General features: G+C 46.0%; 1 protein-coding gene across 19 annotated transcripts in view; it reads right to left on the bottom strand.

The window, feature by feature from the left end:
- Positions 1 to 1,706: 1,706 nt before the first annotated feature.
- Positions 1,707 to 12,354, bottom strand: part of abi2b (abl-interactor 2b) — a 20,498-nt gene continuing 9,850 nt past the window's right edge. For 2 of the 19 annotated variants that reach the window (XM_034864857.1, XM_034864860.1), the window contains 7 exons: positions 11,472 to 11,618; positions 8,422 to 8,543; positions 8,005 to 8,205; positions 6,547 to 6,711; positions 5,289 to 5,375; positions 3,173 to 3,358; positions 1,707 to 2,735 (listed from right to left, as the gene is read on the bottom strand). In XM_034864857.1, coding sequence (XP_034720748.1) covers positions 2,560 to 2,735; positions 3,173 to 3,358; positions 5,289 to 5,375; positions 6,547 to 6,711; positions 8,005 to 8,205; positions 8,422 to 8,543; positions 11,472 to 11,618 — 1,084 coding nt within the window. In that variant the 3' untranslated portion in view covers positions 1,707 to 2,559. Of the gene's footprint in view, positions 2,736 to 3,172; positions 3,359 to 5,288; positions 5,376 to 6,546; positions 6,712 to 8,004; positions 8,206 to 8,421; positions 8,547 to 11,471; positions 11,619 to 12,354 lie in introns of all 19 variants that reach the window. The other 17 variants (XM_034864856.1, XM_034864858.1, XM_034864862.1 and 14 more) reach the window with 11 other exon arrangements.

Below are 12,354 nucleotides of genomic sequence, written 5' to 3'. Positions count from 1 at the left end.
CGTCTCCACTTTTGAGCAAAACCCTTAATTTTCTGTTGTCTGGTGCTTTTTCCTCCAACTATTTATGGACCCCTTTCCAAAAAGTTTCTACATCAGAAATTTGGGTTTCTTTCAAACAAATTGTCCAAAACAAGTCACAAGTCACAAGTTAAATAAATAATTACTTTACTACTTTCATTGAATTTGGTGTTTTTTGTCAATTTGATAGCATTTGAAGAAAAAACAATTGGTAAAAGAACTTTTAGAAAAGTGTAAAAAAAAAAGAAACGTTTCAAATAAAGGGAAAAAAATGTGAAAAAATGTCCATAAAAGCAACAAAAAAAGGTTTAACATTTTAGGGAAAAGGCACACGAAAATTACAAAAAGGCTCAGAAAAAGTCAACAAACGAAAAGGTGACAAAATCATTGGAGGAAAACCACAAAAGGGTCAAAAAAGACAACCAGTACAACCGTATTTATTTTAAATTTTGACTCAGAGTCGGAGGGAAGACAACACGCAGGTTAATAGAGAGAAAATTGGGTAACACGTACCTACATGAGAGTGACATGACACTGTCATGAACGTGTCATAAACAAGTCAGAAAGGTTTACGCTGGCCAGTTTTGATTATTGGCGTGGTTAGGACCCCCCCCCCCCCACACACACACACATTCCCACCTGCAAATTACCCCTCTGGACACAGCCGCCAAAACGAGAGAAAACAACTCAAGGCCGATGATTGCCAGGAAACACCCCCCCCCCCCCAGTGTCCAGTCTCTTTGGATGGGGCTGGCGGTGCCTGGTCAGACCTCTTTTAAGAATGGGTGATCTCGCCACGACACCGGTACAGATAACAATGGCATGCAAGACTCACATACAGACCCACTTCTGATTATTTCTTATTTTGTTTTAATAGAAAATAAAGATTCTGACATAAGTACAAGCACTGAGCCCTCGCCAAGCGTCTCGGAGACTCTACCGTGGACTAACGACGCCTAGACCGACGGCGTTAAGAAGTATTGAGGGTATTGAATATCGCGACGGTTAAAACCATTTTAAACACAACAGCTGGCATCTTTTCATATTCAATAAGTCCTGTATTAAGGACGTAATACATCTCACATTTATATTATTATTTCTTCTTCTACACCGTTTTTTTCTACAAATGTATGTGCTTTTGATTTAAAAACAACTTGGGTGAACTTTAAGAAGAAAAGAAAAAAACTAAATAAAGATTTGTAGTTCAACGATAAGCCGCTCCACTCTGGCCCAGTTTATTGCAAATGAAGTGATTACCTCTGAACAGCAACACACACTTCAATATGGCACAAGCATGTTAGAAATGACCAAAAAGGAATCTCCGTCGTCACGGGGGAATATCAAAAACCATACCACACCATATCTAAAAAATATTAAGACATTAATCATCAGTCGAAACATGCAGCCTGAGCAAAGAAAAAAACAACCCCGATGCGGGACCCCTGAGGGTGGAACGCCAGAAATACAAATGAAAAGGTCTTCATCTCAAATGCATCTGAACACTGCAGAGGATGAGTCTCGCCAACCGAACTAATGAACTTCAAGAATTCCCGACAGGAGCAAAGACTTCCAAATCCTTGTGCATTCGAGGAATCTCGCGAGGAAAACAACGCACGCTGAAGCACGTAGAAACACTCCGGGTTCAACTCGCCGCCGTTTTGGGTAGGGGGGGGGGGGAGCTGCCCGCCCCTCTTTCATGTTAAACCTCGGCCCGGCGTGGCGTGGCGTGAAGCATTTCAGATCAAATAAGAAAAATAAAAAAAAACGGGGTTTTAAAGCACTCTCAGGCCTTTCTCTCCGACCCACGTTTATTTCTAGCTGCGCGTGCGTCGCCTTAAGACATCTGCAGTGCTTTCTCCTAGAGAACGTCAGCTTCGGCACACTCTGCTGAGGTGCCCACACCAATACTTAGTCAAGTCCTGAAACTACGGGTTAGTTCCACCCCACATGGAGGATAGTGTTGTAGCGGTGTACTTTATATAGAGACACGAGTATGTTTCTCTAGAAAAGTGTGAGAAAAACCGACACGTGAAGGCGTTCTCCTGCAGCCCTTTTGCCCCCCCCCCCCCAAACCATTTGTCCCACTACAAAATCCAAATAAATATGCTTTAAAATAAAAGGAAAAAAAAAAATCAGAAAAATGAAGCAAAATCAACGTAGTGGTGTCAAAAACTCTGAAAACACAATGAATCCACCTCAGTCCCAGTCCACAGTCAGTAAAGGAAAGAAAGAAAGAAGTACGACAGGGGAGGATATATGCCGAGTAGTGGTTGTTTTACAATGGCGCCTGTGTCGGGAGAAACGCCCGGGCATCAGTTCGTCACGCCGCCACTTCTTTAAAAACGTCGTCTTCTCCGCCCCCCCCCCCCCCCCCCCCCCCCCCCTCCCCGTCTTTCTGTTCTCTCGTCGCCCGGAGGTGATCGTGCTCTGTCTGATCAAAGTCTTTGACCTCTAACCCGCGGCTCCCCCTCCCCTCCTCTCCCCCCCCTTCACTTCTCCGCCGCTCAGAGAGGGAGGGGGTGGGGCGGGGGGGGGGGTTGTTCAGTCGGCGTAGTGCATGATGGACTCAACGTAGTTGCCGGGGAACAGGCCCGTGGTCCCGTTCATCACGCCCTCGTACCAGCCGTCGTCGTTCTTCTTGATGACGTAGATGATGGCGCCCTCCTGGAACGAGAGCTCGTCCTCCTTGTCGCGGGCGTAGTCGTAGATGGCCACCACTGTGGGGGAGGGGGGAGAAGAGACACACACACACACACACACACACAGTTTATATACTGGAATTCTGTGCAATATCTAATATTTAACCCTTTAATTTCCTTACAGTATTATGTGCAGTATATAGTTGCTCTCAGAAACAGTGCACCACATTCCCTCTCTTTTTTTTTTCCTTCTTCTGAACTACTTACATTCTATCGTTTTATATTTTGTGTTGACACTGTAAAGGGGTTGCTTCAATCTCGTTGCACAGGTACTGCACTTGTGTATAATGACAATAAAGGCCTTCTATCTATCTATGGTGAGAAATCATTTGTTTCGGTTAACATAAATGAAAGAAACCGTTATTTCCCACACTTTTGCTACCGTAGCTAAACCAGAAAAGGAGCATGCTGAAGCCAAGGATGATTGGTGCCTGTACAGTGAACTCGAGGCGGACCTTTCTCCATGTAGGTGCGCGGGGCCCAGGGCGGGTCCTCCTCGGCGTACGGGTCACTGTACTCCACCACCGCCGACTCCTCTTCATCCTCGTCGTCCTCGTAGTCCTCCGGCGGCGGAGGAGGAGGGGTGGGTTCCTCAAACACCGGCTCCTCGGCGGGCGGAGGTGGAGGCGGCACATCTGAGACTAGAAATAGTTTTCAGGCGGGCGGGAAGAAAAAGAAGGAACAATTAGAGGCAAAGAAAGAAAGGAGCACAAAGACGACCGCGTTAGTGGGGGACACAAATGGCGGATCGGCGTTGGAGAGGAAGAGAAAGAGTCCATGGATGCATTCAGACTACATTTAAATCGCTACGTTTCCCCTTCATTCCCCCCTTCTCATCCCCCCTGCTCTGGCGTTTCCCCCTCTCATCCCCCCTGCTCTGACATTTCCCTCTCTCATTCCCCCTGCTCTGAAATCCCCCCCCCCTCATTCCCCCTGCTCTGGCATTTCCCCCCTTTCATTCCCCCTGCTCTGGCGTTTCCCCCCTCTCATTCCCCCTGCTCTGACGTTTCCCCCTCTCATTCCCCCTGCTCTGCCCCCCCCCCCCAACCGGAGACATTTGAAACACTTCTGAACCGTTTTAGAATTATGAATCTGCAGGGTCGTGCTTCAGTCTCAACGGCTGCAAATGGAGACCAGGTGGGTTCTCTGAGACTAAAGCCACTAACGTCACCATGGCAACTACCAGGAGCAGGCAGAGTCTCCAGGCTGCCTCCTGTTTATGTCCAGTATACAAGGATGGTGATGAGATATGAGGTTTGGGTGGGATCCTTTAAACAGAGATTAGTTCTTCTACTGGAGATAAAAACAGTCGGTGCTGCGAGGTCTCTTCTGGCTCAAAACTCTGCTTCAAAACCAGAACGTAGCGATGTAAATGTAGCCTCAGGTACTATAAAAAAAAATAACCGAAAGGAGATCATGCTCCGGAACAAACATGCTTCGTTGTTCATACATTACTTTTATTGGTAGTGTTAACAAGTGGTCAACGTTTAGTTAACTCGGTTTTAACTAGGGCTGCTCGATAATTTTGGTCAATATTGAAATCACGGCTTTTGGGGGAAAAAAAGTTAAACAAATCAACAGTGTATACGCGTGTACTGTGAACGTTTTTTCTCGTCATTCAGAACACGAGGCGAAATAAGAGTAAACGTGCAAAACGCAACGTTCAAAGTAATTGTCTCAAATACTGTTTCTGTGATCGTTAGGAGACAAAATCATAATCGTGATGACATTTTTTGATTAATTGACCGAGCTGGTGTTGGAGGTTGACCACTTGTTAACTTTAATAAAACAAATCTTCCACCTACAGGGATGAATGACTGACACCAAAGGCTCCGATATATGAGCTTTTAAATAATGCAAGCTGACGGAGACGTGAACTCTGTGCTTCACATACTTGCCTGCGTACTCTGCGTGTACCTGAACGAGTAGTCTATATTGACAGCGCCGGCCAGATGCCTGTCAGCGTCCTCCGTCTCTGTGTTGGCGCTCTAACCTCTGGCTGATTTCTGAGGACTACGATCCTGGTCCTCAGATCTCTGCAGGGTAAATCCAGACAGCTAGCTAGACTATCTGTCCAATCGGAGTTTTCTGTTGATGACTTAAACTACTTCTGACTGCACACATGTTCCTCCAAAACAACTTCCTTCCCGGGGATATTTCAACGCGGCACAGGGCTCTGTCCGGCGCCCAAGAGGATTGTGATTGGTTTAAAGAAATGCCAATAAACCAGAGCATGTTTTTCTCCCATCCCAGCCAGACCCTCCCTGGTAGCGCTGTGGAGGAAGGTCTGGCATTGAGACTAGTTGAGGATTATGTGTACATCCAGCAGGGGGCAGATCAGGGCCATATTATGCCTGGCCGACACTGGAAGCTACTCCTTGGTTGGAGTGTTTAACAGCTGCGGACCGGCCTGTCAGACGTGCACAGCCTGCGCTCCGGAGAAACACAGGACACGCATGGCAGCCATCAACCGCGTAGTTGAAAAGCGTATATCGGAGCCTTAACTGTTGGGGAGGGGTCAGACGGCGGTCATGCAGGTGGGGGAGCGAGGGGCTAAGAAAAAACACTTACTAGTCTCCTGAACTCGGGCCACAAAGCCCATCAGAGGCAGCTGAGGGGTGATCTGCATGGAGGGGGGAGGGGGCGCGAGTGGGCCGGCTATCACCAAACAGAATCAATGCACAGAGGCGGAGGAGGACGAGAGAGAGAGAGAGAGAGAGAGAGAGAGAGAGAGAGAGAGAGGAAGGCAGACATAAACAGCAAAGACATGAGAAAGTGAGCTTAGAACATTCAAAGAAAGCACAGAAGAGAGTAGGGCTGCACGATATGACGACAACACAACGGAACTGAATATTGCGATAACAATATTAGATGCGATAAATAACCACATAATAAAGTGTTCTTAATTCTGCTGCTTTCGGTATTCTGCTAGAAAAACAACATGTTGACAGGTGTTGACGACAGATGTGCCCAAGGTTAAAGATCGATTCTCACTTTTAATGTAAGACTTGAGCAAGATTTAAAGCAGCTAACGGATTTTGAAGGCCAATATCAATACAAATATTTGGGGATTTAAAAATCCAATATTAAGATCTATTGGCCAATATATATTTAAAAAACTGATTTCCCTAACAGTTATTTGTATTTATTTATGAGTTCTCACTCAAATAATATGATAACAATTTGTTTTATTTACAACAAAACAGAGGAACATCAAATTATATTAAAGTTTTGATAAATATATTGCATAAAAATACAAACTTAAGATATGAAATTTGAAGTCCTTTGAATAAAAACCCAATGACAAAAAACAGGGACGTTGTAGATCGTCCTCTGGTGGACAAACAGCAACACTCATAACAAGGCTGAAGGCGTTTGGTTCATTTTTATTTTTATTATTATTTTTCGGCCATTTTAAATGCCGACCAGCCGATAATTTAAAGTCTAAAAACTTTTGGGCATCCTGGGTTGAAGCAGTATCCACACTTAGATGAGGCTTTACTCAACTGATGATGATGATCTAATTCCTACGTTTTCTTCCTCCTAGCTTTTTGTTTAGGCTACTCACAAGTTCACTGTTCATTCAAATGTTTCTCTAGGAGTAGATATATTCGGCTTGTCTTTATTTTATTTTTTTAAGATTATTTTTGGGGCTTTTCCTCTTGTCTTTGACAGGACAGCTTGGGGAAAATACACAGAAAAATAGTATGGTTAAAAACTTTAAGGTTTTGGAACTTCTACTAAAAAGGTTTCATGGACATAAATCAAAATAGTAATCCTCTCTTCTTGTGTGCTCACACACACACACACACACACACACAAGAAGTACCTGGGTTCGGGGCGAAGTGTGGTCCCCCGTTGAGCTGACTCTGGTTGTGGGCCATGTTGGGCTGACCGGTGACAGACGCGGGTCGGCGGTACGGCAGCGAGCCTCCCACCTGCGAGTTTTGGAGCGGCTGCACCGGGCGGTTCATGCTGTAGAACTGAGGAGCGCCTGAGAGGAGACAACACCACGGGGTCAATCCAACCATCAGCGAAATCCGGATGTTTTTATGAGGAGAAATGAATGAGAAATGTGTTTTTCAAAATGTCCTTAATTCATCATTCATCCATTTGCTACTCTGCAACAGCAGCACTGCCCATTGACAAGTTACAGTACAATATTGAGCCACACAACAACAACAAAGCCAGAAGAAATACACATGAATGAAGAGTTCAACGTTCAAGCATTTCACCACACAGCTCATGCATTTTACATTAGAAACCATCATAAGCATCAACACAGACACGGGCGGTTGACGAGATGCTGTGGTAGGTATGGAGAGCAGCAGCAGACAAGGCCGAAGGGCTGCGCGCCGGCCAGACTGGGCCCACTGTTGATCCTCCAGACATACTGGAGGTCCTGATGAGTCAAGAGCTCTACAATGGCCTCTAAGTAGGATTTTTTTTTTTAACACTTAAAAAGAAAAAACAGACAGAAAATTCCACGCTTTGTTATCGTGCTGACGTTACACTTTCTAAACTCAAGAATGTGTTTTCAAAAAGCGTTGAGTAGCCCTTGAGAGGTGGACATTTCTGAAGATAAAGCAGAGAAGGCTGTGGTTGGTATCTGAAATCTCTCTCTCATAAAAGTTGTCATAACCTGGAACAAATATGACGCACTGACCGGACCCTTCTTATTTTTAATGGTTCTTTATTCTTGTTTGCCCCAAACAAAGTTCAGTTGAGTTAGAACGATCATTTATTTGATTATCATTTTTAATATTTCGTTATTTAAAAATCTGATATATTGTCAGATATGAATTTTTTTCAAATCCAGAAATGCATTACAAAAACAGATTGCTCTAATAATAGTTACTTGTAGTTATTTATGAGTTCTCACTAAAATAACTTGTTTTATTGTATTGTAACAGAACAGAGGAACATCCAAATATGTTAAAGTTCTGATAAATAAAATGTATAAAAATAGAAGTGCTCTTGCCATTTCTTTCTTGGCATCCCATTTACTCGAAAGTTCGGATTGAAGTTCGCGGTTTATCCCCTGATTTTAAAATTGGGATTTGACACAGTTACATTATGGCGTTGTTACGGCCATTTGCGAACTTCTTCCATTTGCAAGGCGTCAACAGTTAGAGCAAGTTGTCAGACCAAACCGCTGGATATCCAGGGTGATGCCACCCGATGAAAACATCTGGGTCTTTCAAGCAGGAGGATGCATGTCAGGGGGAGGAGGGATGGAGGGCGTGCAGGGGAGCGGGTGAGTTTCTCCCACCGGGGTTACACTCACCTTGTGCAGGGTTGCCGTAAGCAGCGGGGCCCGTGCCAGTGGGGGCCGCAGAGGCAGGGAGCTGGGGAGGGGGTGGGGGTACAGGCAGGATCTCTATAGGGGGGTTTGGGACCTGTGGGGGGCCGTCTAGTGCTGTGTTAGAGGCCCCAGGGGTGGTGGCAGTGTTGGGGGGAGATTGAGCCGAGTTGGAGGGGACGGGGGCTGAACGGAAGGGATTGAAGAGGGAAAAGAGGAGGAGAGAAAAGACAGTTGAGGGAGGTCAAGACAAGATCAGAGTAAGATAGGGAGGAAAGGATTCCAGTAGATCCAGGGCTCCTCCAACATCCTCATGTCACTTTAATTCAAGTTAGTTTCAGACACACATGCACACACACACACACTCATCAGCTCAGAGAAGAAACAGGAAGCGGGTGTTACCTGGGAAGGCGGTGGGTGGGGCTGGGGTTGGCACGGCGATGGGCACGCCCACGCTGCCACTGCCGCTGTTCTCTCGGCTGCTGCTGCGACTGCTGCTGGGATGGCTGCCTCCGCTGCTCCCACTGCTGATGGGGGGGGGGAGGGGGTGGGGGTTGAGTAGGGCAGCACATGCGTCACACCACAAACGGCCAAACAAACACACTCCGTCACACACACACACACTTCTGGGGCATGTTCAATCTCAAAACTATGTGAAATTACACCGAGTTGTGTTTTTATCTGGTCTGGTGGGCGTGTCTCTCGTTTTTTATGCCCCGGGTGACCCCCAATCAGCAGAGACGAGTCTGTAAACTCATTTAAAAAGGCAGAGCTCTTGCGCATGCAACACGGTATTTAACGCACCCCCGAGTCAGTTTAACTCTCCTGTTGTCCTCGGGTCACTTTCACTTTCGACAAGTTTCTATAACACACATTTGGGCTTTCTTTTAACAAAATTGTAAATAAACTAAAATGGATGGTTCCTCACAACGCTCTTCATAAGTCAAGTAAAGGCTCAGTTCACTACAGTACAGCGAGTACAGCAGTATTATCAGTTTCATGCAGTAAAAGTACAGCAGTATTCTCAGCTTCATGCAGTATAAGTACAGAAAAAGATCTTTGACCCAGAAAACCCAAAATTTGCAACATGGTCGGCAGGAAGACAACACAAGTGTTAAAAAGAAACGGGTTGCTACGTTTTGTCGGCGCTGAACAAATGTCACACCTAGAAAAATGCAATCAAGTCCTCACTTCGCGCCCCTTCTCAACGAAATAGTTCCAGGAACTTAAAAGAGCACTTTGCAGCTTCTGAACCGCGAAGATTCGGTTAGGTCGTCTGACTAAGAAAGCGACGACAGCTGCGTATGAAGAGTAAAACCACACAGTCGTCATGCTGTTCAATGTATACACTGTGGTGTGACGCCGATTGTTTTGAACATAATGACTAAATGGAAAGGAGACATTCTGGACGGAGTCAGAACAGGAGACTACATAGTCTTTGATGTGCTTTATTTCGGCGTTGTGACCGTGATGAATTATTTCTCTCAACTGCGCTCCGTGGTCTTCTGAGCTCATTTCCAAACCATTTATCACTGTTTAGATGAATCAAAAAGCCAGCAGCCTGTCAAACTGTTTAAAGTGACACACAAAAAGATAGAAATAGTTCTGTAAATACTTAAAGGGGAACTATGCAGTGTTTTGCTTAATTTACCTTGGCTAAACAACTGCGGAGTCATTGGCCGAATGGTTAAATGCAATTGCTGGGGGGCTCTATAGAGAAACCTGTGGGGGGGCTTTGTAGAGAAACTTCTATGGGACACTCTATAGAGAAACGTGTAGGGGACGCTATGGACAAACCTGTAGGGGACGCTCTATAGAGAAACCTGTAGGGGACGCTATGGACAAACCTGTAGGGGACGCTCTATAGAGAAACCTGTAGGGGACGCTCTATAGAGACACCTGTAGGGGACGCTCTATAGAGAAACCTGTATGGGAGGCTCTATAGAGAAACCTGTAGGGGACGCTCTATAGAGAAACCTGTAGGGGACGCTCTATAGAGAAACCTGTAGGGGACGCTCTATAGAGAAACCTGTAGGGGACGCTCTATAGAGAAACCTGTAGGGGACGCTCTATAGAGAAACCTGTAGGGGACGCTCTATAGAGAAACCTGTAGGGGACGCTCTATAGAGAAACCTGTAGGGGACGCTCTATAGAGAAACCTGTAGGGGACGCTCTATAGAGAAACCTGTAGGGGGCGCTCTGTGGAGAAACCTGTAGGGGACGCTCTGTGGAGAAACCTGTAGGGGGGCTCTGTGGAGAAACCTGTAGGGGGGCTCTCGAGAATAATTTTATTTGTATTTATTTTAATTGCCAATCGTTGCGTACCCCTAACCTTAAATAAAAAATTCCGATGCAGACCTTTGAGGGACATGTTTGGGGACCCCGGCCTTAAAGCAGTCATCTGTCTGCAACCGGCCAGGAACAACCTGGTCAGCTGTGCTCGACCTGTTGAAGTTTTCTGTCTCAATAACTCCCATTATTAACGTGGCAGCTTCAAGAGAATTTGATGTCATAGTGCGAGCTGTTTAGCCTTCGAAATGATGTCAAATGTCACAGTGATAAAAAAATAAAATAATAAACTGGAAGCCTTTTCCAAGGACACACGACACAGGTGACGCAGTAGCGACACAAGACATAAACAAAGATATGACACGCAGTAAAAAAGCAGGAAGCGTCAAGACACGTGGGGCACACTTTTTTGCACAACAGAAAAGAGAAAAAAGGCGCATTGTTGAGAGATGAAGTAAAAATGAGCTGTGGATGGAGCGGTGAAGATAAAGACTCGTGTTGAGAGGAGAGTCGGGGAAAGTTATCTATTCCTGGACCAGAAATATATATATATTTATAATAATGAAACATTTAATAGCGTTTTCCCCCCAACCCTTAGGCGTTTTACTTCTCTCACGACAGATGGGGGGAATCTGTGGATTTGTCTTGTGTTTGGGATGAAAGGTTGTCGTCTTGGGGGAGGGGGGTGGTGAGATGACATCGGGTTGACAGGACTGCGGGGGCGACGCTGCCTATTGGATGACTATTTCCATAGGAACCTGTGTCTAGCCACGCTAAAAATACAGCTCTGAATCTCTACCTCGGCCTCATTTCTTTGTCCTTCTTTGAGTGGCGAGGGGGGGTGAGCACACAGGCGAGGGATTTCCAAAATAAACCAGCTTGGTACATTCACTGGGAGCAGGAACTGTTGTACAAAAAGGTTAACGTTGGGTCAACCTTTAGGTGGAAGTGAAAAATAAAAAAGTGAAAGGAGAAGGGAGTAAAAGGGATTTCCACGATGAGTCATTTCAGAGGGGAAAGGGAAAGGCATGTTCAGAGGAGCTGGCTCGCATTTTAAGAGTGTGAGAGGAGAAGAAGAGAGGGTGGGCAGGAGGTAGAGGGAAAAAGGGGAGCGTGTTTAAGAAGTGTAGAGAGGCATGCTGGGAAAGGGGGAGGGGGGGTACCTGTACGTGCGGTTCCTCTGATTAACGGATGCAGTGCGTGTAGGGCTCTGCTGGGGCTGCGCCATGTTGCGCGTCGGGCTCGAGACGTAGTCGTTAGGGACAACGGGCGGACGCACCGGCTCGAGCGTCCTATAGGGGGAGTGGCGCCTGAGAGAGGGTCAGGAGGACAGGAGTCGAGGGAGAGGGGGTGGGGGGGTGGAGAGGGGGGCATCAACAGAGAAGTGTAGGGGAGGGGGGAGGAGGAGGAGGAGGAGGAGGAGAGCAAGAAACAAACAAGTGCAAACTTAAAAAATGGGCTATGACAGGTGGACATTTAGGATTGGCTGATGAGAATCCACAGGCAGAGCAGGGGGCGGAGTCACGGGCGGAGGACTGGAAAACCACCCTTCCAAAAGATGTACGCTGTGTGCTTGGTTTTTTCATCTAACTGGCAAACACATTTAGATGGCTCTGAAGGGACTAAACGGGCTTCCTAAAAAGGTCAAAAATTTACTTTATTATCTTTAAAGAATTTGAAAAAGAGCACCGATTACTGTGTTACGAGTCCTTTGCCAAACAGTTACCAACACAGGTCTTTGGACATTTGGGTGCATTTTGCACTGAAAACAATACAACAAAAGCTATGTGATGCTAAAATCTTTTCATGGGGCCTAGAGTCGGGAAGAAATGGCATCAGAGTAAATATTGGTTTGAATTAAATTCCAATCTGTTGTGCCAAAGTGTCGCTGAGCATGACTGTGAACCCACGCCTACATGTTCTCACCTAAAAACCAGGAAAATCATTACATAGAAACACGAAAAGTGGTTTCAACCACCGACAGCAGTGCTACGCTGATGATATCCTCTGTTGTGTTTTTTTATTGGGGGGGGGGGGGGGGGGGGG

This window comes from Etheostoma cragini, chromosome 24, assembly GCF_013103735.1.
Source record: "Etheostoma cragini isolate CJK2018 chromosome 24, CSU_Ecrag_1.0, whole genome shotgun sequence".
NCBI lineage: Eukaryota > Metazoa > Chordata > Actinopteri > Perciformes > Percidae > Etheostoma > Etheostoma cragini.
Note: the sequence above shows the minus strand (reverse complement) of the source record. Positions and strands in the feature narration are given on the sequence as shown.